The sequence below is a fragment of the Ictidomys tridecemlineatus genome, chromosome 8, assembly GCF_052094955.1.
Source record: "Ictidomys tridecemlineatus isolate mIctTri1 chromosome 8, mIctTri1.hap1, whole genome shotgun sequence".
NCBI lineage: Eukaryota > Metazoa > Chordata > Mammalia > Rodentia > Sciuridae > Ictidomys > Ictidomys tridecemlineatus.
In genome coordinates this window covers 106040975-106063295 of record NC_135484.1, presented here as the reverse complement: position 1 = coordinate 106063295, position 22321 = coordinate 106040975, and the positions used below count along the sequence as shown (strand labels likewise).

Here is a 22321-nt window from a genome sequence, read left to right as displayed (position 1 = left end):
GAGGGGCTGGTGTTTATTAAGGGACAGACTCTCTAGGGCCCTGTGCTAGACACTGTGCAGACTCAGGAGCTGATGGCTACTGCAGCATGGGCCAAGGGGGATATTTGCCTCTCAAACTAAACTATTCCTCGAAAATGGAGGACTTGATAAATTGAGAAAAATTTGAATTCTGTCTTTTGTTCTTGCATGTTTACCATGCCCCTCGTCACGTTACGGTTTTAGAGAATTCCTATAGTAAGGAAACCACTTAGCTTTGTTTGGTTCAGAATGTATCAGCATGAGTTGATCACGGGACTGAATTTTCATGGAGCCCCAGCTAACAGCCCCTTGGAAACCCTGTTTTCAAAGTGGAACACAGGTAAGAAAGATAGGAGTTTATTCCCCAGGCACAACGCATTGGGGTAGGAGATTTTATACACAGAAGCAAGCAGGACTCACATCCAGTGTTTCTGATCTGGTTTTCATTTCTGCAGGGATGCATAAAACACGATTATAGGATGGGGGTTGCTGTTCAGTTGTACCAGCTCAGTATCTCTCTCTCTCTCTCTCTCACACACACACACACACACACCTCACACACACACACCAAGGTAACCAGCCTTGAGAAGACATCATGCTGCTGGGAAGGAAGAAAGGAGGACTGGCTGAAGGGGGGAACATAGACCAGCAGGAGAGGAGACAAAGAGAGAAGATGTTGGTGGGGGAGGAGGAGGAACAGGTGAAGGAGAAGAAAGAAGTGATGAGGCAAAGAGGGTCCCAGGGGCAGAAGGAAGGTTGCCTAGCTCCGTCCTGTCCCCAGGCTGAGACCCACTCCATCTCTCCTTTATTTGCTTCCTCTGGTCTTGGGGAGCAGAACACTGAGCCTGGCAGGGATTCTCAGGGAGGGTGGTGTGGGTGGCAGCAGCTGTTTGGTGCCTGGTGTGATGCCAGCCAGTGAAGAACCAGATGCCTCCTCCTCTGAGGACATTCCTCCCCTGAGTGATGCCAGAGCGGTCTGGGGTCAGGGAGGGGCTGCCCTGATCTGTTGAGTGTCCTGTTAATCACATGCTGAGGGTAGAGGGCAGAGAGAACATGGCCCCGGCTGCCTTTTGGTACCTGTGACTTGCCTTCTGCTCACCCTTTCTGTGGCCTCAGGAAGAGGAAGTGGGAATTGGAGAGAGCCCTCCAGTTCCTGATCTGGGATGTTTCTGTGTGCCTGGGCAGGGAGGTTGTCACCCATTTGGGCACTTAGCCTCCAGGCAGCACCTGTTTAGGGACACAGCTGCAGCCAGGACAATGAGCATTCTTGGCTGCTGCCCCAGGGCCACCCTGAGCAGCTGCCTGGGTGCTTTCCCACACTCTGAGTGTGATGCTATGTCCCAAAGCCTTGGGTAGGGAAGAGCCATCTGGTGCTGCCTGGGCTCCTTGGGCACAGGGCTCCACTCTGACTCTGTGTCCTTGCCAGGGCACCGGCTTAGAAAGGGGACTCAGTACCTTGCTTTGGTGCTCAGTCAAAGAGGCAGAAGCAAAATTTACAGCTAAGGGCTCAAAGTCAAATTTATTTTAATTTACAAAAACGTGCCAAGTGGGAAAATAGGAGGTATAAGTGGAGAACAAGGGCACTGGAGGGAGGCATGGCGGAAGGAGGCAAGGAAATGCCAAGAGGATTTCCATTCTCCTTATGCACGGAGAAGGCAAAGGGTTTGGCTGAATTTAGAGGGGGGAAAAGGCAAAATTTTTAAAAAGGTGAAGAAAATAAAGTTAAGAAGTTACATGAGGACTTTCTAAAGCCTTCAGAGCTCCTGGTACTTGTTCCAAGTGTCATCAGACCCTGGGGAAGGGCTGAGGGTCCTGTATGACAACTAAGCAGGATCTGCTCCACGGTAGTGTTTTTTCCCCTCACGTTACTCCTTTAATATTTGCACCTTAAAACACTTTACAAATTTACAATAATTAAGCTTCTTCCTATCAACCATGGAAAGGAGTGTTTGTTTGCTCATCGTATATAAAGGGAACTACCGCTTTTATACAGAGAGTTGAAAGAAAACGTTTCCAGAGCCCACCAATGAGAGTGTCCTGTCTGGGTCTTGAACAAAATCCAGGCTGAGGCTCTTGCTTGCCCTCTGGGTAGAACCTCAGCTCAGAATGCCCTTCCTTGCCCTCCCACCCCACAACAAGCAAAGAAAAAGTTCTGTTAACCATAAACCAACCATGTCTATAATATACAATTAAAATTTAAGATGAAATATTTTATAATCTTAGTTCATTAAGATTTGATTCATGTTATTAACCTCATTCTTATTCTCTTGGTTTTTATAAGTAAGTAAATAACCCCCCCAGTTTCCCCCCCCCAGAATGAGAGGGAAACTGAAAGGTTGTCTCTTTTGACAGTGGTGAGACCACATGCCAGTGTGCGTGTGCATGTGAGAAGGACAGGGTGAGGGAAGGGGAACAAGAGAAATGACCTTCACCTTGGTGGAGAGCACCATGGAAAATACAGGTCTCACTTTTACCCAAGAGTGACACAAAGTACCCAGAGTGGTGGAAAGTGTGAGAGCCTGTGGCGGCCTCAGGAATCACGTCTGGTGGTGGCCCAGTGTGTGTGGCCAAAGTCTATCCTGGGGAGAGCAGGGCAACCCATGCCCTGATCTGTGGGGGTGCAGAGCTGCTCTGGCATGCGACCTCTAGTTGTCACTGTTCAGAGCTGAGGTCTGCGCTCAGGAAGACTGAGGGGAGAAACAGGGCGACTCTCCTAAGTTAGCTTTTGCTTCAAGTTGAGGTTTCCCTTTTCAAATTATGCTTTCCACAGCTGTGAATGCTTGGCTGTCCCCTAGGGTCTTGGGCTAGAAGGAGATGGGGTCTAAGTGGCTAGAGGCATGGCGTTTGGGCACAAGAAGTCTTATTTTCACTCTTGGTGCAACTCTCTTGGTGTCCTCCTTTTCCAGAAAGATATTCCATCTAAACTCACAAGGACCTTAGAAATTCTGTGCTGTATTTGTCAAAGGTGTTCATCTTTGGTCTCAAGTGCTGAAGCTTGTGCACCCTAAGGATGGTGACACAATCTCTGCTGTTGGGTGTGCTTACATAGTAGGCAAAGGGCTTGATCATCTGCTCCCAACCCCACGTGGGAGGCCAGGCTTCGCAGACATTTACAGTCTCATCCTCACACTCCCTTGGTTCTGATTCCAGGATCTTTTGAAGATGTCGTTGATTTAAGTACTCCTCTCTGAAACTCTGGGGGGCAATTATCAACTATCACTAGGAGAGACAGGTGGTATCTGGTTTCCACTGGCAAGTGACATCCATTCTTGGTAGCCAGACAACTCACACATGAAATTGTAGTGAATCTACTTAGTCTGAGGATCTGAGATTGGTTGTCCACATCAATATGATTGAAAGAGTGACTCAACCTACCTCCCCTCAGTTGGCCTGGACTTTCAGGGAATGCTTTAGGTTCTCAGATTATGTCAGACACTGTAAATCGGAGCCAGGCTCCTCCTTCGTTCTTCATTTCTTTTCTCCTTACCCCCTACCATTTTCTAAATGCCAAAAATGTAAAGTTCAACAAAATCATATGCAAGAGCTTAATTTTGAAAGGAGGTCAGCTGCATGCACAGAGCTCTTCCTGTAGTTCTGCAGAGTATTAATGTCTTGGTGGAGTTTGGTGGAAACAGTTTCTTTAGCTCCTCTCCCTTGGGGATAGTATGGAGGGAGAATGGGGGAGGGGACATTCTGGATTTTCATCCTCTGTTACTCAGCAGGGAGATGCTTTTCATGGTGTTCCAGAAGGGAGGGGAAGCCACTGCGAGTTCTTCCACGTGTCACAAGTGCATCACGTTGACTCACAGCCAGATCTTGAGAAAAATTCACAGAAGTCAGGAAATTCCCGGCGCATGTTCTCATTTCACCCTCTGCTAACCCTGCAGTGAGAGCATAGGTAGGGTCAGGCTGGAGGACGTTTTTAAAAGGAAAAATCAAAGCCCGTCTGTTGCTTCTGCATGCCTGTGGCAGGGCAAAGAGTCCTAATAGGCCTGGCTGAAGATGTGGCTTCAGCCTTAGGCCCCAGTGACTGGGGCAGCCGGTGCTGGTCTGTTTCTTCATTCTAGATTTTTATTTTTGCAAAAGTTTTTCCCCCTTCCTTGGCTTAGTTTCTCCACGGGGAGCAGTATCTTTCCTTCTGGGCAAAGCAAGATGCCCAAGGCCCTCCCTTCCAATGGAGAAGGCCAAATTTAGAGTCGGGCTTGCTCATTTGAGCTCTGTATATAATTGAGCCTGGCACAAAGGGTTATCATTAGGAGGAATGGCATGGAATGAAGAGAAGGGAAAGCTCAGGCCCAAATTAGAAAAGAGGTCCTGAGGGAGAGACAAAGCTGCTCGGCTGGGAGTCCAGCCTCAGAGGAATCCTTGGGAGAAAGGACTGGGTATTAAAAGTGCCTCATTGGGGCAATTAGAGAACCTACATTGGCCCTGCCATCTCTTAGGAGTATTTGCTCCTACGTGCCTGGAGGTTGTGGTCACAGGTGGCAGCAGACACAAGGGCATCAGCTTTTAGGAACCAAGATCTGCTCCCAGGGCGGCATAAAGTGCCAGAGAGATAGGGCTATTCAATTGATGAATATTTACCAAGTGGGTCACTTGATTCCCCAAGACAAGGGAGGGACCTGGAGCACCCTGGGCCCTTTCCTCAGCTCTGTCCTAACTCACTAATTATCTGTGTTGAAAGCTGTGCTGCTTGGCGCTTCAGGGGATGGAGCCATCACCCCCTCCCCTCTCCAGATGGGTGTCCCACTATGTCCTTCCTCAGTGCAGGTGGTGGCTTGGCAAGGGGCATCTTGGAGCAAACTCTGAGATGCATGTCCTGGATGAGTTGGTGGGTGGATGTGGCTGTGTACCTCTGCCATACCTGGCACCCCCAGAGATTCTGGAGCTTTGCTGTGTGAAGAGGCACTGGCCAGCCCCACGTGGTTGAGCAGAGAGCTGCCTGTCATCCATCCTGTGAGACCGCTCCTCCCGCCTGATGTCCCAGCTGCCTCCCTCTCCTGTTGACTCATGTGGAGCTGGCAGCAGTCGGGGCCAGGGGTCCAGTTGTTCCCCCAGCCCCTCGCCAGACTGTCTCTCCTCCCTGCATTCCTGGTGGCGTCCTGGCTCCATGTGACCCCGGGTTCTAATATCCTTGGGTTCCTTCAGACTACCCAGCTGGCTGTGCTCGGGCTTCCTGGCCTTGTTAAAGCCAAAATGCCGTCTTTTATAGCCCAGCTCTTTCCGTGGAGTTCATAGGCAGCCTGCTTTTTACAAGTGAGATGGCCCCTTGGATGAGTTCTTCCTCTGCAGGCAGGGAGCCTGGGCTTCTGCAGGGTCTGGACTGTGCCCTGACATTGTTATTTTTTTTAATGGTATTTTAGAAAAGAAAGTTCAAAGGTGAGTGGCCTTCCAGGAGGAAGGATTAAATGGGTTGATTTGGGAACTGTTCAACCCTGGAGGCATTGCTAAGGCACATAATCTATTTTGACTTTTGCTTCCTGAGCCAAAGTTGGTTATGGGGTAGGAATAACTTTCTCATTCTGTTTCTCCTTTTCCCCGTACTTCAGACATATTCATGCCAAAGAATATACAGGTTGTACAATCAGCTCTTTAAAAAAAATCTATTATGTACAGTCATATCTTTCTGCTTCCAAGATGTTCACCAAGATGCATTGAGTTATCTTTCACACCCTATATGTAAAAGACAGCCAATTGACAAATTGGCAGAGTGGCCAGACTGAGCGAGTAAAAAAGCTTGGCTCAGGGCTTAACAAACAATCCCATAAAACCCATGCTTGCTTTTTATTGAATGGTGATGCATGAAAGACCAAGGGTGGCCAACATGAACGAGGGCAGGAGCCAACATTCACAGTATTGTCATAAAGGGTGGCAGGAAAATTTCTTTTTGCTGAAATTCAATCTATTCCTAGAAAAAAAAATGTTTCTAATACTGGTTGGCTGGACTCACTCTTCTATTCCTTTATTGCTGAAGCATCTTTTGGGACATTTGGTCTCCCCGCCTCCAGCCTTACTTCTCCAGGTCGGCCTCCACTAGGCCGAATGCCAGAGTAATCTTTTAAAAACGCAAATCAAATCTATCACTTGCCTCCTTAAAACACTTTGGTGGCTCCCCATTGCCTGCTTAAAGTTCAAATTCTTTGGCTTAGTAGAGAAGCTCCCTCCACCTTCTGTCCTCGTTAAAGTTTCAGCCATTTGATGAAGTCCCTCGGCCCGTGCATTCGACACTCAGTCATTTCAAACTGAGGACATGATCTTCCAAGCCTCATGCAGGCACAGTTTGATCCATCTGGAGTGCTCTGGGCGCGCCAACAGGAGAGTTACAGCATCAAATGCACAGGGTCAGAGGGACAGAAGGCTGAGGTGGTGGGTGGGGGTGGCACATGTAGGTAGGATTCTAAGAGGATTCATGAGGAGGTGCTTTGAGCAAGGACTGAGGGGTACGAGCCATGCAATGACTGAGGGAGGTGCATCCCTGGCAGAGGGATCAGCAAGTGTCAAGGCCCTGAGATGGGAGCAGGCCTGGTTCCCACCTGTTGCTTCAAAGAGCAGTTAAAGCAGGGCGAAAGCTAACAGGGTGAGGTGGCCAGCAGTGTGGTGGAGGGCCACGGAACTCTTGAACAGAAATAATTCCTTCCTGTGTCCGTGGTCATTGTTGCCTGTGGGAATGTGTGGTCCTGAGGAAGCAGCAGCAGCCTGGCTGGGAAGTGCTGGAGGTGGTGAGCATTTTGCTTGAGAAACCAGAATGGGTCTAGGAGTGGTTCTAGACTTTCCTTTCCTCTAACCTGCATCTGCAGTCTCAACAAAGAGGCTTTCATAGAATTTTTTCACTCTGCTGAGTGGCACAAGAAACATCTTTGAAGTGCATTGAAGCATGGGGCCTGGGCTGGGTAAGTACTCCTTATCCTCAGGGACCTCCTGGGGTGTTTCATGGCATCTGATCTATAATGTCTTCATCAGCAGGTGTTTTGTCACCTCTCCTCCATTCTACTTTTGTGGACATTTACAAAATGCATATGTAGGGTTCTGGGGCAAAATTGTGAATTAAGATGTTATACCTCCTGGCCTTATTATAGTAAAATACATACAACACAGACTTTGCCTATTTTAAGCATATGGTTCTGTGGCATTAAGGATGTTCACATTGTTCAGCAACCGCCACCATCATCTATTCCCAGAACTTTCTTGTCCTCATGAAATACTCTCTTCTCTCCTGTGCCCCCAACCCCTGGCAACCACTATTCTATTTTCTGTCACCATGCATTTGACTACTCCATGAAATTCATGCAAGAGGAATCATATACTATTTTGTGCATTAACTTTTGCAACTGGCTTATTTTACCCAGCATGATGTCTTCAGGGTTTATCTATGTTGCTGCATGTATCCCCATCCTTTTTACGGCCATGTAGTATTTCCTTGTATGTATGCACCACATTTCCTTTATCTATTCATACACTGGTGGACACATTACTTCCACCCTTTACCTATTGTGCACACTGCTGCTGTGACCATGAGTGTCCATTACCTGCTTTAATGTCCTCTTGCTTCCTTCCTTAAGAGAACTCTGAGCAAGGAGCACCTTCCAGCTGATAGGATCGGCCCGTATGGCTCCCTCACCCTTCCCAGAGTTTTGCTGTGAACTTGATTCATGAGGAATGTCCTTCTCCTTTAGCCCAACCCTCAGTCACCAGGGAACGAGAGGCTGAGTGATTTACACAGAGGTAAATGAGTGATGGCTTTTCCAATGTCACTCCTTGGGAAGTCACTAACATTGCTGGAAATAGAGAACAAGGGTTTTCCCAGTTTCCCTGGGCCTCTAACCCTTAGATGGTGGCCCATCAGGGGCTGAGGCCACCAAGGTGGGCAGTGCTGTTGGGAGAGTCAATGGGCACATCCCTGCTGGGGCTGGAGCAGAGCCCGTGGTTTGGCTGCCCCAGGACCATCCGCTGGACTCAGGCTGGAGCCTGCCCTGCTCCTCTCAGGCAGCTGCTGGACGGCACTTGAGTTTAAACAAAAGGGAGGCCAAAGGGACAAAAATTCAACACAAAACAAAGGAGGTTGACCCTCTGTGTTCTTCAAGGTCTGAAAGAATGGAATCAACATGAATGAGCAACGCAATTGGAATGGAGTCATTCAGAAACAGATTGAGATATGGGTCTTGCCCACCGTGGGTTATGTCCAAGCCATCAGAATCTGTGAGCTCAGTTTGTCCATTTGCAAACAAGTATAGGGTCACTGTTGGAATTAAGTGAGAAAACACAGGAATTGCTTTTGTTGGGCAAACCTCATATTAGAATCACCTGGGGAGCTTTTCAACCACAGGGCACCTCCTCTCCACCCCACTCACATCCTCAGTGAATTTTGGGGGACACAGATAGTGTTTAGAAGGCTTCCAGATGAACTTCTTGTTTCTTTTTTCCATGCCGGGCATTCCCAGGTGGTTGTTATCGTGCAGTCCTTGTGGCAAATCTCTGGCATAGTGTACAGCAGACCCTCACAGAGGCCCTCCTCCTTCCCCCTCTCTTGGTGCCTGCAACACTTCCCAAAGCACAGGTCCTCCTTCACATGGAAGAGCCTTTGGCATAAGCTTCCAGCTTTGTGCCAGGGAGTGGGGGACCTAGTGTAGCTGAGCCTTGCAGTCCTCAATGGTAAGATGAGATCAATAACAGAATCCATGCAGTGTTCCATGAAGACTGGAAGAGATGCTGCCTGGCTTGGAGTTAGTAAGTGCCCAGTACACGTGGGCTCTCCCTGAGAGTGTGGTTCAGGTCAAGTATCCAGCTCTTTCCACCCCACTCACTCAGAAGCTGACTGTCCTCGCCCTATCACTGGTGGGCCAGTCCCCGCTCTCCTGCTGAGCCCCATTCCTGGGAGATGCCTGGTGAGAACTTGGGCTCAGATTGAGTCAGAGGTATTTGCAGACTTGACTCACCAGGTCTTAAAACCAGAAGATTGCCCTGTGGGACTCATGACGTTCCTGGAAAATAAAAGAAGTGAATATTATTGAGCTGAGTTCATCAGACACTCGGCTCTCCTTTTTGTGTGCCGGTCATTCTGAAGGGAGCCGGCAGCAGCCCAGCCAAGGCTGAACCATCAAAGGCAGAGGCCCAGCTGCAGTGCTGAGCCGTGAGGTCTCTCCTGCAGACCAAGCTCCCCACCTCCCACAGACTTCTGCTCCTCCAGCCACCCCCACCCCCACCCGGGGGGCTCCAGAGCTTCTCCTCCTCCAGGTTCCTGGGAAACTGTTTGAGGGCTGCCTCTGGTGAGGTGTGTCAGGGATGAGCTGTGCCAGAGGCCTGGGTGTGGTCTGGGCAGGAGCCTCCCAGACTCCAGAGAGCAGGAAAGGGAAAGTTCTCTTTCCAGAGGCAGGGTTTCTGGAGCCTTGCACTGAAGCCTGGGAGGACCCCCATTTCTCTGATACCTTCTTCCCCCACATCCTTGCAGATACTAAGTCCTTTCATTTCCCCATTCCAGCTGCCTCTGGAATCTGTCTACTCCCCTGCATCTCCAGAGCCTCCACCCTACTCACCTGTAACTGCCACCTGCTAACTGTTCTCACTCTGTCTAGCTCTGTCCTGCCCACTCCACCCAACCACCTCTCACCTGCCAGACAGGTGAACGTTTTGAAATACAAAACTGAACGTCACTCACACACACACACACACACACACACACACACATTCAGGCTCAAAACCCTTCCAAAGCTTTTCATTGCTTTTAGAATAACAGCAAAATCCCTTAAAACATCTAGGAAGGCCATGTATATTAAGAGTTGGTAATAGAAAACCCAAATTTGAATAGATAAACATCTTTCTCTCTCTCTCTCTCTCTCTCTCTCTCTTCCCCCCCTTCCTTCTTCCTTCCCCCTTATTTCCTCCCTCTTCCCTCCCTCCCTCCCACATCCCTTTCTTTCCTTCCTTCTTTCAGTACTGGGGATTGAACCCAAGGCCTTGTACATGCTAAGGAAGTCCTCTACTACTGAACCGAAATTCTTTTTCCTCATATGAAAAGTCTACAGTTTAGTCGGTTAGAATTGGCACAGCAACTCCTAAAAGTCACGGAGTACCCAGGCTACTTGAGTTCTCTGCTCTGTCATCATTACATATATGGTTTCCACCTTATGATTGAAGAGGCCTGCTTGGGCTCCAGCCATTGCAACCAACCTTCAGGCTACAGAAGGAGGAATTATAACATTTTTCACTCTTCTGTACAGCCTTTAGTCACATGGCTATTGCTAGCTGAAACTAGAAAATGCAATCTTATTCTAAGTGGTCATAGTCCAGCTAAAAATGAGGGTGAGGGAATGGACGTTGGGTGTCAACTGGTAGTACATGTCGTATATTACAGCCCCTGACCCCTACTCTTCTCCTGAGCCTTCTCTCTTCCTGCCCCCTTCCCCTAGCTCTCTCCACCCATGCCACACTGACTTTCTCTAGGTGTCTGTCTATTTGTAGCACATTCTCCCACGGCAGGCACTTGCTCACGCTCCAACATTCTCCCCTCCCTTGCTACTTAACTGCTCACCCTTCAGAACTGCCTCAGCAGTAGTTCCTCCGGGAAAGTCCTTGATTAGGTCAAACCCTCCTCTTTTAGCAGATTTTTTTACCCGCCTCCTACATATTTAGTTCATAACATGTAGATTGCATCATTGCTGCAGGTACATATTTGTTTTGTGCAATAATTTGACTATTTTCTGCCCCCATGATGAGAGCAGGGTTTAGCTCTGGTTTTACACACTGTAGAGAATCCTGCCTGGCACTCTGTAGGGGCCTAGTACGTGTTTACTGGATGAATCAATGAATAAATTTAGCTATTACCTAAAATGCCCCAAATAGGACCGAGTTAGGCAAAGGATTTTCCTGGGACAGTGGTAGTGGGTGGTCAGAAAGGATTGGGAGAGGTGGAAGAACAAGGGACAATTCTAAATAATTCATTCCAATCTAGAAGGCTTTAGGTGTGGGGAGAATGAGCCCTAGAACTCAGGAGGCTCATTTCCTGGTCTGAGCCCAGCCACCAATAGTTGGGCCCTGCCCGGAGACAGAGGATCAGATGCTGGATCTAGTTTGAAGGTAGAGCTGATAATAACTGCTGGTGAATTGGAGGTGGGGAGGGTGAGTTAAAGAGAGGGGTCAGGATTGACCCTGGGGTTTGGCTGAACAAATGGAAGGCTATTCACCAGGAAGGGAAGGGCAGTGAGAGGCACAGGTTTTCCGGGAGAACATCTGAAGGGTCTCAAGTTCCCATAGTCAGGCTGACACTTCAGTCCTTCCACAGGCATCCCCAGCCTGGGGGGTCTGGGGAGGTGACAGGGAATGCCAAATGGGTCCTAATTTTCCAAGGGCATAGTTGCCAGTCAAGAAATGATGGAGCCCAATTCAGCAATAAGATTGAACAGAAAGTGGCCAGTAGACCTGGCCACACAGGCGGGGTGTGAAGGGGTCACTTTCTGCCTAGGTCAGTAGGAGGGGAGGCTACCTGTGTGTGGTTGTTGTGGAAGGCTTTGAAAATTCAGGCAAGCTCAAGGAATCCCATGCCTGACATCTTTATGTGCTTTCTCCCAATCTTTATTGTACATATTTTTTATAAGCAGTTGAAAGATCATCCACATTATGAGATCTGGAAATTTCCTTTTTTTTTCACTCAATAGTAGAGAACATGTTTCTAAGTTGCTTTGCTTTCTGCAGAGGCAGAGGTGTCCTACTGCTAATGGTCATGTCAACTGGCTACCAACAGGGGATGAGAATGTGTCTTTCCTGGAGATCCTGTCTTCAGCGAGTGTTTGCCTGAGAATACTTTGAATATTTTACAAGTGAAAAAATAGTAATTTATTATTTTCATTTGTCATTCTTTCATTTCTAGAGACACTGCACATTTTTTTATTCCCCCCCAGTGGGGATCCAGCTCAGGACCTCACACATTATAGGCAAGTACTCCACCACTGAGCCACATCCCCAGCCCTGAATATTTTTTCAAATATTGATTTACTGGATTTTTTTTTCCATAAGCAATTTTTCCAAAAGTACTTCTAGGACTGGAATGGGAACAGGAATCACTGGAATTTTGTCACACCTTATCTTTTGCATTTCAAGGAGCAGCTCTCCCCAGAATGGTGGAGTAAATGAGGGCTGAGGAGGGAGGGGGAGAGAAGGAGTGTAACTTTGGGAAGTTTGTACCTGATCTTTGGGTGATGATGGCTCACGACCAGCCTAGCCCATGTTTGTGAGTAAGGCTCAGAACCTTGTGAGCAAATCTGTGCTAACTAACCAGCTGGGGGGCATCTGTCAGGCAGCTTTTCTGGAATTCTTCCCCGTTCTGATCTGCCTACTGGTTTTTGTTCTGCAGCAGGAGGCAACCTAACCCCTGTGGGAGAAGAGAGATCCCATGGCCCCATCTGATCCTTCAGATGGAGACACTGTCTAGTTGAGCCTCAAGCTGTGCCTGGTACACATGAGGCCCTCAGTGCATATTTGACCTGTGACTGAATGATGGGGAGAGAGGAGAGAGGAGGTGCCGTTCTCACTCAGTTCTCATCTGTGTCACAGAACAGCAAGTTCTTCATTGATCTCTATTTCTGCATTTAAAGCAATTAATCCAAATAGCAGCAAAGATTTCTTCTAATTCTATGCATACATTTAACTCATCTTTGCTTTAGTCTTATCTATGAAACAGGATGAAAGCTTAGACTTTTTGTAAGGTGGCCAGATAAAATACAGGATGCACAGAAACATTCAAGTATCAGATAAGCAAGGAATATTTTTTTAGCATAAGTATGTTCCAAATATTGCATGGGTTCCAAATAATTGGAGGGTTGAATGGTCAAATAGCATGCAGCTGGATCAGTTTGTTGTGTTTGGAGCTGTGTTTCTGGACTGATGATGATTACATGGCATTTGTTCAATAAGAACTCATTGAGCATTTCTATGTGCCAGGCACCATTTGCATCCTGCTGACACAGCAGAGAATGAAGTAAGCAAGGGCCCTGCCTTCACTGGGCTTACACTCAAGTAAACAAACAGCAACAACAAAGTACACAGAGTCAGGTGGTCATAATGCTCAGAAAACCAGAGAAGCAGGCTAAGGATCTAGGACTGTGGGAAGGGACAAGGGAGGAAATTACGGAGCTTGCGGAATTCCAACCTGTACACTGGGGCCGCCAACCTCCAGAAAGGGCTGTTTGTACAATAAGACCCTGATATTATTTTATAGGAACCCCTGAAGATGCAAAGAAATTATGACATTGATTTTAAAAGCCCATATATCAAATGCAGAATCTCAGATCCCACCCTTGATATGTTGAATAATAATCTTCCCTTTAACAATGTCCCAGGGAAATGCCATGGACATTCAGGTTTGGGAAACATTGCTCTAGAACATTCTGTGTGCTTGCTTCTATTCATTTTTACACAGTAGACTTGATTTACTGTACAAGTCTCTCATCTGCTCCAAGGATTGAATATGTGAAGCTCATTAACATCTTTCTTAAGTGAAATCAGACTAAACCGTTTGTGGAGTTTCTCCTGTATCTAGTTATGTGCGTAGGAGCATTTGGGATTCTTGATTTGTAAAAGAAGATAATCATGGTAACCTGGGAAATTTATTTTTGATGGAGGTGAGGCAGTTCTGGGAAAGTCGATAGCAGAAGGCGCCATGAAATTTCTATCAGAAGTTCTCAGGTTTATTGGTGGCTTTTTCTTAAAATGGGGTGACACGGTGTTGCCTGAGGAATAATTGCATCTCTGGTCCAGTAAGATGTGACCCCCCCCCAACCACCCAACTAAATATCCGAAGATCTGGGGCTGAGAGCTCTGTGAGAATGTGTCTGGACGTTGAAGTCAGGACGGATGTGGGACCAAGCGCTCACCAGATGACTAGGGCTGCTCTGAGTGTCAGCCAGACACCAAATGAAGGAGCAGCTCACCCATGACGAGGGGGAGAGCACACATCTTCGTGTGCAGTGGCTGTGCTCACCCATGACTCATCCTGCCATTCTCCTCAGATAATGAGCTGAGGTACTCCTGCAAATTCTGCCTTGAAAAGCTTGGAATCTCCAAAGGGTGGGGCAGAAGGGACAGACAAGGCAGGAAGCCAAGTGCAGATACTCTTGCTGGAACTGGGAGAGGAGCCTCAGAGACTTGGCTCCAGTAAAACTCAGAACTGGTTCCAGGATGAGCATGGACCACGCACCCGAAGATGGCAAACACGGCAGCTAAGACAGCTGAGCTAAGGTGGTTCTCACTCATGTAGAACCTTTGATCTGAGGTTGGTAAACCTGGTTACCATTCCCAGTCACAAGAAGCTGCCACCCACTTTCTACCTGGAGGCTGAAAGGATTAGGGGAAAACTGACACAGGTATGTTTGTAGAGTGATGTGGACTGAGATCAGTGATTCAAACTGAGGACTTCTGAAGGCACTTTGACTGATCAGTCCAGAAGAGTCCTGGAGGTAACTAGACCTAACTCTCTTGAATGGTTGGAGAAATGAAATCAAGTTCCAAAGGAGAAACAGGGTTTGCCCTGTCCTATGGCCTTGTTTGGCAAACTGAGCACTAAGGTCATCTGGCTCCTGGCCCTGAACTCCTTGAAATTCATCCAGAGACTCTGGGATTGTGTTGGGGGGTCATCTGTTTAGCCCACTTCTGTTTCTGAGAATCCTAGGCAAGGGTCCTCTTGTCAAGTGTTCACCTACTGCCCTTGGCCAGACTGCCCCCAAATGGGATGCAAGGTCATCCCCTGCCTGAAACGCCTTCTGTCTTCCTGCCAGTACTACCTTTCTAGGCCCAGTGGAGATCCTCTCACCAGGATGCCTTCCGGGTGCCTGGTTTCTGTACCAGCCCTGCCCATTTCTTTCTTGAGACATTAGCTACTAGATAACCCACTCTTCCTTACTGGATTGCAAGCTCGGAGGGGTAGGAAATCTATTTCCACCTTTTCACTCATTTCCTCAAATACCTAGCATGGAGTTGGCCACAGAATTGGCACTTGATAAATGCCAATGGGTATGGATGGCTGAGTGACCCTCTCTCCTTTCTCCCTTGACAGATTCAGAGCCCAGTACCTTGGACTCGCAGTCTTCGACCACCCTGTTCCTCTCCTCGGAGGAGCCTGGTCCCTCCACGACCGCCCTGCCTTCCCCTTCCTCCTCCTGCGAACCACAGGCCTTTTCCCCGGGCCCCGCGGTGCTGACCCCGCTGCTGCCGCCATCACTCCCCGCCGGCGCGCCCCCTGGCTCCGGCGCCCCTCGCCGCGCTGGCCTCTACACGGTCGTCGCCTCCTCCCCCGAGGCTGCCCCACGCCTTGTCGACTGGCTGCCCGGCTGCCCCTCGGCCACCTCTCCCTGCGTCCGCAGGGATGAGCGGGAGCGGACGTCCGCCCAGGGTCAGGACACAGGCCATGCCCCGCGCCCTGGCGCAGCGGGCAAGGAGGAGGGCACCGAGGACCCGCGCGCCTCCCCGCCGCCCTGCTCGCGGCCCGCCGCCACTGCCAGCCTGGAGGCCAACGTCGGGGACATACTGGTGGAGCTGCGGACGATGAATGGCCACCTGGACGTCATAGCGAGGGCCCTCACTAAACTGGCCTCATCCCTGGGACCCCAGCCCCAGCCCCTGCCGGATGCCCCAGATGCCAACTAATGGAGTAAGAGCGCTGCTGGGTCATCCAAGACAAGAGGTGCCCAGTGCACAAGGCCTCCCTGCCGGGGGGGGGGGGGGGGGGTCCCTGGGAGTCAAGCAAACCCAGTAAAAGAACCGTTGCTCTGATCAGCAGAATGGATGTCCCTGGCACGTCAGTCTGGAAGCTGCCTCTCAGCTCTCGGGCTGGGCGGCCCCATCCTGTGGACCCTCCTGGCCTTTCAAATGCCCTTCTTTTGTTTTGAGCTCCAGGCAGAAAATGTGCCTGGGCAAGACATTTGGAGAACCCTGATCCCCATCCACCTCCTGTGACTTGTGTGTGATGTGGGGAGACAGCGGGAGAAAAAACTGTCACCAAAGCATTAATTCAAGCTCCAGAGTTTCCTTCTTGAGCTGACGATGGTGTATCCCCCTCTGGTGACTTTCACACATTACTTCTTAAAAATCTTTTCTGAGAAACGAATTTATATTTTTTCTCATTATAACCATGTTTCAAGAAGTCTGGAAAATAGAGAAGTGAAAAGAGACTGATGTATTTGGGAAAATGGGAGTGGGTATTTAAGTCTTTTTTTTTATAATAAGAAAGTATTTTGTATAATAAATAAAAATTTTTATATCCACTTTCTGGATGTTAGCCTGTGGGTGCCCATTTCCTCCTTCCATCTGCCCTCTTTCCAGGACTCTGTGGCCTGGCCCCGCCCTCCTGGCATCTTATTTCACCTTTTCTCTTATCTATGAAGAGTGGCCTTCTAATACTTCTCATGAGTTTTTAAAACTCCCATTTCTCCATTCCTTCCTTCTGGACCCAAGTAACTGGGCAAAATGGGTGGATCCAGTAAACCTGGCCTCCCTCTACTCACCAGATGACTGTAGTCTTCCCGACTGTGACAACTTCCTAACTTCCACCTTCCTAACCGTGACAACCTAAAATGCCTCCAGACATTTCCAGTGTCCCCTGGTTGAAATCCATTTATTTAGGTAAATCTCAGAAATCTGAGATAACTCTCCCCATCTGACTCCCTCCTATTTGAGAATTTTAGTAAGTTATGCTCATTTGCCAGAAGCAAACATGCTGCTCCTTTTCCAGAAACAAACCAAGGGTCTGAAACCACATTTCGCAGAGTAAAATTCCATCCCCAGCCTTTGCAGGGCTCCCAGCTTGTGTCCTGGTGCTGGTAGCAGCCTGGTCCCTGCAGCCCCCCACCCCCACCCCTCCTGGCGCTTCTCAGACTTGGGTGTGCAGGAACCATGTGGAGGGCAGTTAAAATAGACTCTAATTCCACAGCTTGGGGGAGGGAATGAGTGTGGGAGCTGAGACTTAGCATCTCTAATCAACTCCAAGGAGATTTTGATGCTGGTCTAAGACAGCTTTGAATGGAGACTGAGCTGTAAGGGGCTGCCTGCTTTGGGATTCTGGCCAGTTCAGGTTACCTTGTTTTCCAGCAACTTCTGCTTGTCTTTGTACCCCGCAGCTGCCTAAAGTCTTCAATTTCAAACTAAAACTTTTATATGCTTCTCTCTCCTCTCTCTTTCTGAGGCAGGTATGTTAGTTCTAGCCACTCACTTCTAAGGAAGTTTTAGTGAAGTTCATTCCAATTCGACATTTACTGATGTCAACAACGCTGGTGCTCCAGGGTGGGGCGGGAGGACACAAGAATGAATGTGATCAGGTTCCTGTCCCCCAGGGCCTCCCAGCCTAGTGTCTCACAGAAAGGGATTATCAAGGGTTCCAGCTTGTAACCAATTTGAAGGGGATGGAGGAGAAGCCACAGGGTGTGGTGACAATGTCACTCACAGGTAGAACAGGTTTCTTGTGGTTTGACTTTGGGTGACTGAGCCTTGGTCTCCTAACCTGTATCCAATGGGGTTGACACCTGCTCCGTGAATCAAGCATGGAGGTGAAGGGGCTAGGCACTCCAGGAAGTGCTGCCCAAGTGCCCTGTTATGGTTATTGGGTTACTGTTACTTCCTCTTTCCTGGGTCCTGAATCATTTGGAGGCAGCCTTGGTCTGATCTGCCTTCCAGGTCTGAGGCCCTCAGCCTTACTCACATTTTCATATTTTCAGGAAGAGAGCCCATGGACCAAAGGGACTGCCCTTCAGTCCTCCCTTCAGCTGAAGAAGAGCCAACCTGGCATTCAACAGCAGCCCCTGGGAGCATCAGATTTTACTCATTTTTCTTTGAATAGCCTCTTATTTCAATTTGATCTGACTTCCTTTGCATTAGATTAAAAGCAATAAAAATAGAAAATTTTCAAGAAAAAGAGGGCCTGGTATATAAATCCTAAATACAGATGCAGTGACTGAACCTTTGGCCAGAGCCCACTAGGTGGTTTGTGAATATAAAGCCCACTGAAAGTTCCACTCCCAAGAGATAACCATGGTCCATATTTTATTTTATTTTATTTTATTTTTTTTAAAGGGAGGGAGGGAGGGAGAGAGAGAGAGAGAGAGAGAGAGAGAGAGAGAGAGAGAGAGAGAGAGAGAGAAAGAATATTTTAATATTTATTTTTCAGTTTTTGGTGGACACAACATCTTTATTTTATTTTTATGTGGTGCTGAGGATTGAACCCAGCTCCCCCCACATGCCAGGCAAGCACGTTATCGCTTGAGCCATATCCCCAGTCCAACTGTCCATATTTTAGCAACCACACTTTGTAACATTTGTGTCTATGTGTAAATCTTATGTGTGTGAAATCTTACCTGTGATCACAGTATTCCTGCTCTTCTCTAACCTTTCATTTTCTCTAATCTCGAAAATAGAAGATGGAAGTCTTTTCATTTTAAAATAAGATGCTATTTAGAGAGCAAAATTTGCATAAACAATTTCTCCTTATGCTTCTAACTTTTCATTATTATAAGTAAATGCTGTAAGGAATATATATGAGCTTACATATTTTTGCTCTTTGGTAATTATGATGTTAAATTCCTAGAGGTAGGATTGCGGGACCCAGGACATCCACTTCCACTTTTTTTTTTTTTAGATTACTGCTATGTCTTCCTCAAGGTTCAAAAAGGGGAAGTGAATGACCAGTAGGAGGATGGTGAGGGGGGCGGCTTGGGGTGGCTTCATTCAAGAACGTGTGGGAAATGGGGAAATAACAACAAGACTGGTTTCCTGGAGATTAAACTTAAAAATCAGAGCACAGCAGGCCCGACCAGAGATGCACTATCCTACCTTGAAGAACTGACTCATGGGTGGTCACTGAAATGAGGTAGTAGTCCTGGTCTGGTGAGAAACAGAAGCCATCCCGAGTTTTCCACTGAGGGCATCTAATTCAGAAATTGGAAATAAGGGTTCTAGAAGGGCTGCAAGGGGAGTGGTGGTGAGGTAAGGTCACCCAGAAACCAGCAGCAACAGGAAAGTGCTGCCATCTGACTGGAGGAGCAAGGGAGGTCTCTGTGGGACCCAGGATTGGTGTAGTCGCAGGGCCCTGGCTGTAAAACTGAGGTGCTATGGCAGGAACTCAGGGACAGCACTGCTTGGCCAGAGTCCTCAATACTGATGCTGTCACCCTTAGATGTCACCAGAGCTATCACAATTGCCAGAGACCCCACTGGAGACCAGAGGGAAAAGCGAGTTACTTTTCTCCTCCCACCTTCTAGTCCGCTGCCGGTGGTGCTGCCCCTTCCGGGAACCAGTAGGGGCTAGTTGGAGGGAGTCTGGGAAATGCAGTTTATGGGGACCCAGTCCCTCTGACAGAGCAGAGCAAAGAAGGTGGTAATGCTGCCGACAGCAAATTGGCAAATGATTGTCACAGAGAACTGTGAGTCACAGCAGTAGTAGATCTAAAGACAGCGGCTGTCCATAGAGGTTAACATGGGCCCTGCTCATGCCAGTAGAAGATGCTGCCCTCTGGACCCAGCCACAGGTAGAGCCTTGAGGTGAATACCCCCCCACCCCCACCCCGACCCTGGCTTTCTTAGCCACTCAAGAGAGGAGAGTATGCTATAAGAGACAGTCCCAGAGAGACAGCTCTGGGGCAGAGTGCGGACGGATTGCTTTCTGAGCCTTCTTGGTGGCTGTGAGGCCCTGAGTAAGAGAGGGTAAAGCAGTGTGTGTTGCCACTCTGAGAGACAGGAAGCCAGCTTGCCCGTAAGACATATCTTACTCTGTACTGTTGTAACAAAATGCCTGAGATTGGGAAATTTATGAACAGCAGAAATGTATTTTCTCACAATTCTAGAGGCTGGGAAGTCCAAGATCAAGGTATTGGCAGGTTTAATGTCTGGTGAGGGTCCTATCTGCTTCTCTTGGTGAGTCCTCACGTGGTAGAGGACAAAAGGGCAAAAACAAGCTTGTTAGTTCCCTCCATCCTTTCCACGGGGCCATTAATCCATTCATTTTTTTAAAAAATATTTGATTTTATTTTTTAAATACATGACAGTGGAATGCATTGCAATTTGTATTACATATAGAGCTTAATTTTCATATCTCCGTTGGTATATAAAGTATGTTCACACCAATTCATGTCTTCAGACATTTACTTTGGATAATGATGTCCATCACATTCCACCATTATTGCTAACCCCCTGCTCCCTACCTTCCCCTCTCACCCCCCTGTCCTATCTAGAGTCCATCTATTCCTCCCATGCTTCCCCTCCCTACCCACTTATGGGTCAGTCACCTTATATCAGAGAAAATTTTCAGCATTTGTTCTTTGGAGATTGGCTAACTTTACTTAGCATTATTTTCTCCAACGCCATCCATTTACCTGCAAATGCCATAATTTTATTCTCTTTTATTGCTGAGTAATATTCCATTGTGTATACATGCCACATTTTTTAAAATCCATCATTTACTGAGGGGCATCTAGGTTGGTTCCACAGTTTAGCTATTGTGAATTGTGTTGCTATAAACATTGATGTGGCTGTGTCCCTGTAGTATGCTGTTTTCAAGTCTTTTGGGTATAGATCGAGGAGAGGGATAGTTGGGTTGAATGGTGGTTCCATTCCAGTTTTTCCAAGGAATCTCCATACTGCTTTCCAGATTGGCTTCACCAATTTTCAGTCCCACCAGCAGTGTATGAGTGTGCCTTTTCCCCACATCCTCACCAACACTTATTGTTGAGAGTAGAGTTCTATAGACCTAATCACTTATTATTATTATATCTGGCCCAAGTTTCAACATATAAATTTGAAAGGGACATACATTCAAACCACAGCAGCATGCTTCCCAGGGACTGATCCTGTCCATCTTCCTTTATCAGAAGGACATCTGCACGAACAGTTATTGCGCTCTTGTCAAGTGTCTGTCCTATGTTGCTTATTCTCTCTATAAAGGATCTCATTTATTTCTCATGACCCTATAAATCAAGCTGGAAACTGGGGCCCCTGACCCCTATTTTTCCCAGGCACAAAGAGGCCATGTGACTTGCCCATGATTACACAGCTGGTACCTAACAGAACTTCTGTGTCCAAAGCCCTGTCTATGCCACCATCCAGGGTGGCCTCACTCTTTTATTAGTAGCTCACAGCCTGAAAACCGTTGAACTGCCTTTGGCTGCTGATTGTCCCTCTGGGTGGCAGCATATTTGCTTTCTGGAAGTTAATATGTCTCTGAAAAAGGAGAAAAACGCCAGGAAAGTGAAAAACAAGGGACTTTGTCACCCTCAGCCTCCACTGCCCTCCAGCTACATCCCCAATGGCATGGTTCAGACTCCAGGTGGAGAGGGAGACAGGGAAGTAGTACATGACAGAAGAGTTGTGTCACCTTGGTGGCTCCAAAGCACTGATAACTCTCCAGGTCCTTCAGGTCAATGCCATTAACCGTACTTAATGTACACATAACCCTGCTTGTTGTTACTGTATTTTATTCCCCTCCTCCCTCCCCTCTCAGGCCATCTGACTTCAACAACCAGTTCTGCCCAGAGCATCTGAAAAAGCCAGGATTTCTGCAGGTCCCTGTGGTGACTGCATTAGAGTCCCAAGGCCCAGGGGGCATTTGCCACCAAATTATTACTAAGCCTCCTATAAAACAAGACCCTCACTGCTTCTTTGCTCCAGCAGGCTTTCATGAACAAGGCCTGCTGGGTTCCCAGTGGGCTCAGACCATTTCCACAAAATCAACATGCAAAGTCCCCATTGAGGGACCACCAAGAGCATCTTCCCAGGCTCTTGGCTCTAGTTTCTACCTCCAAAATGCCCAAGGTGTTGTTTTCGTGACTCTCATGCTCGTGGGAGGTGCTAACTTTCTGGCCCAGCCATGACTTCCAGAGCAGGTGCTGCGGTCTGTCCACACTGTCCCCATGATTCCCAGCACCATCCAAGCATGCAGCTGGTGCTCAGTGCATGTTGATGGGGGGAGCTGTCCTGAGGCACAGCGCGGCTGTGGCGAACTCCGTCTCTTGCTTCCTGAGGAACGCCTGGCTGCCTGGATGGAGAGGGAGACCGGTCTATGGGCCAGTCTGGCGCTGGCCCAGGAGGGAAGGTCAGGACGACCTGTCTCCACTGCAGCTTCCGGGCCTCGCCTTTGCTTGCTTTCTGGGAGCCTCCATGTCTGCCCACAGTGGCATGGCTCCTCCAGCCGCCCAGATTCTTGGCGCAGCGTGCGGGCCGCAGAGCTTGTTTCCGTGGTGAGCATGGCAGTGATGTCCAGTCCTCCCGGCCAAGGAGTGTTCCTCCTGGGTGTCCCTGATCAGGCCTGTGCCAGCCACTCTGCTCCCAAAGGGAGGGTT

The 22321-nt window shown here is 48.3% G+C and overlaps 1 protein-coding gene across 2 annotated transcripts in view; it reads left to right on the top strand.

The window, feature by feature from the left end:
• Runx2 (RUNX family transcription factor 2) overlaps positions 1-16194 on the top strand; it is a 228915-nt gene extending 212721 nt beyond the window's left edge. For both annotated transcript variants that reach the window (XM_078019941.1, XM_040282023.2), the window contains one exon: positions 15059-16194. In XM_078019941.1, coding sequence (XP_077876067.1) covers positions 15059-15648 — 590 coding nt within the window. In that variant the 3' untranslated portion in view covers positions 15649-16194. The remainder of the gene's footprint in view (positions 1-15058) is intronic.
• The last annotated feature ends 6127 nt before the right edge of the window (positions 16195-22321 follow it).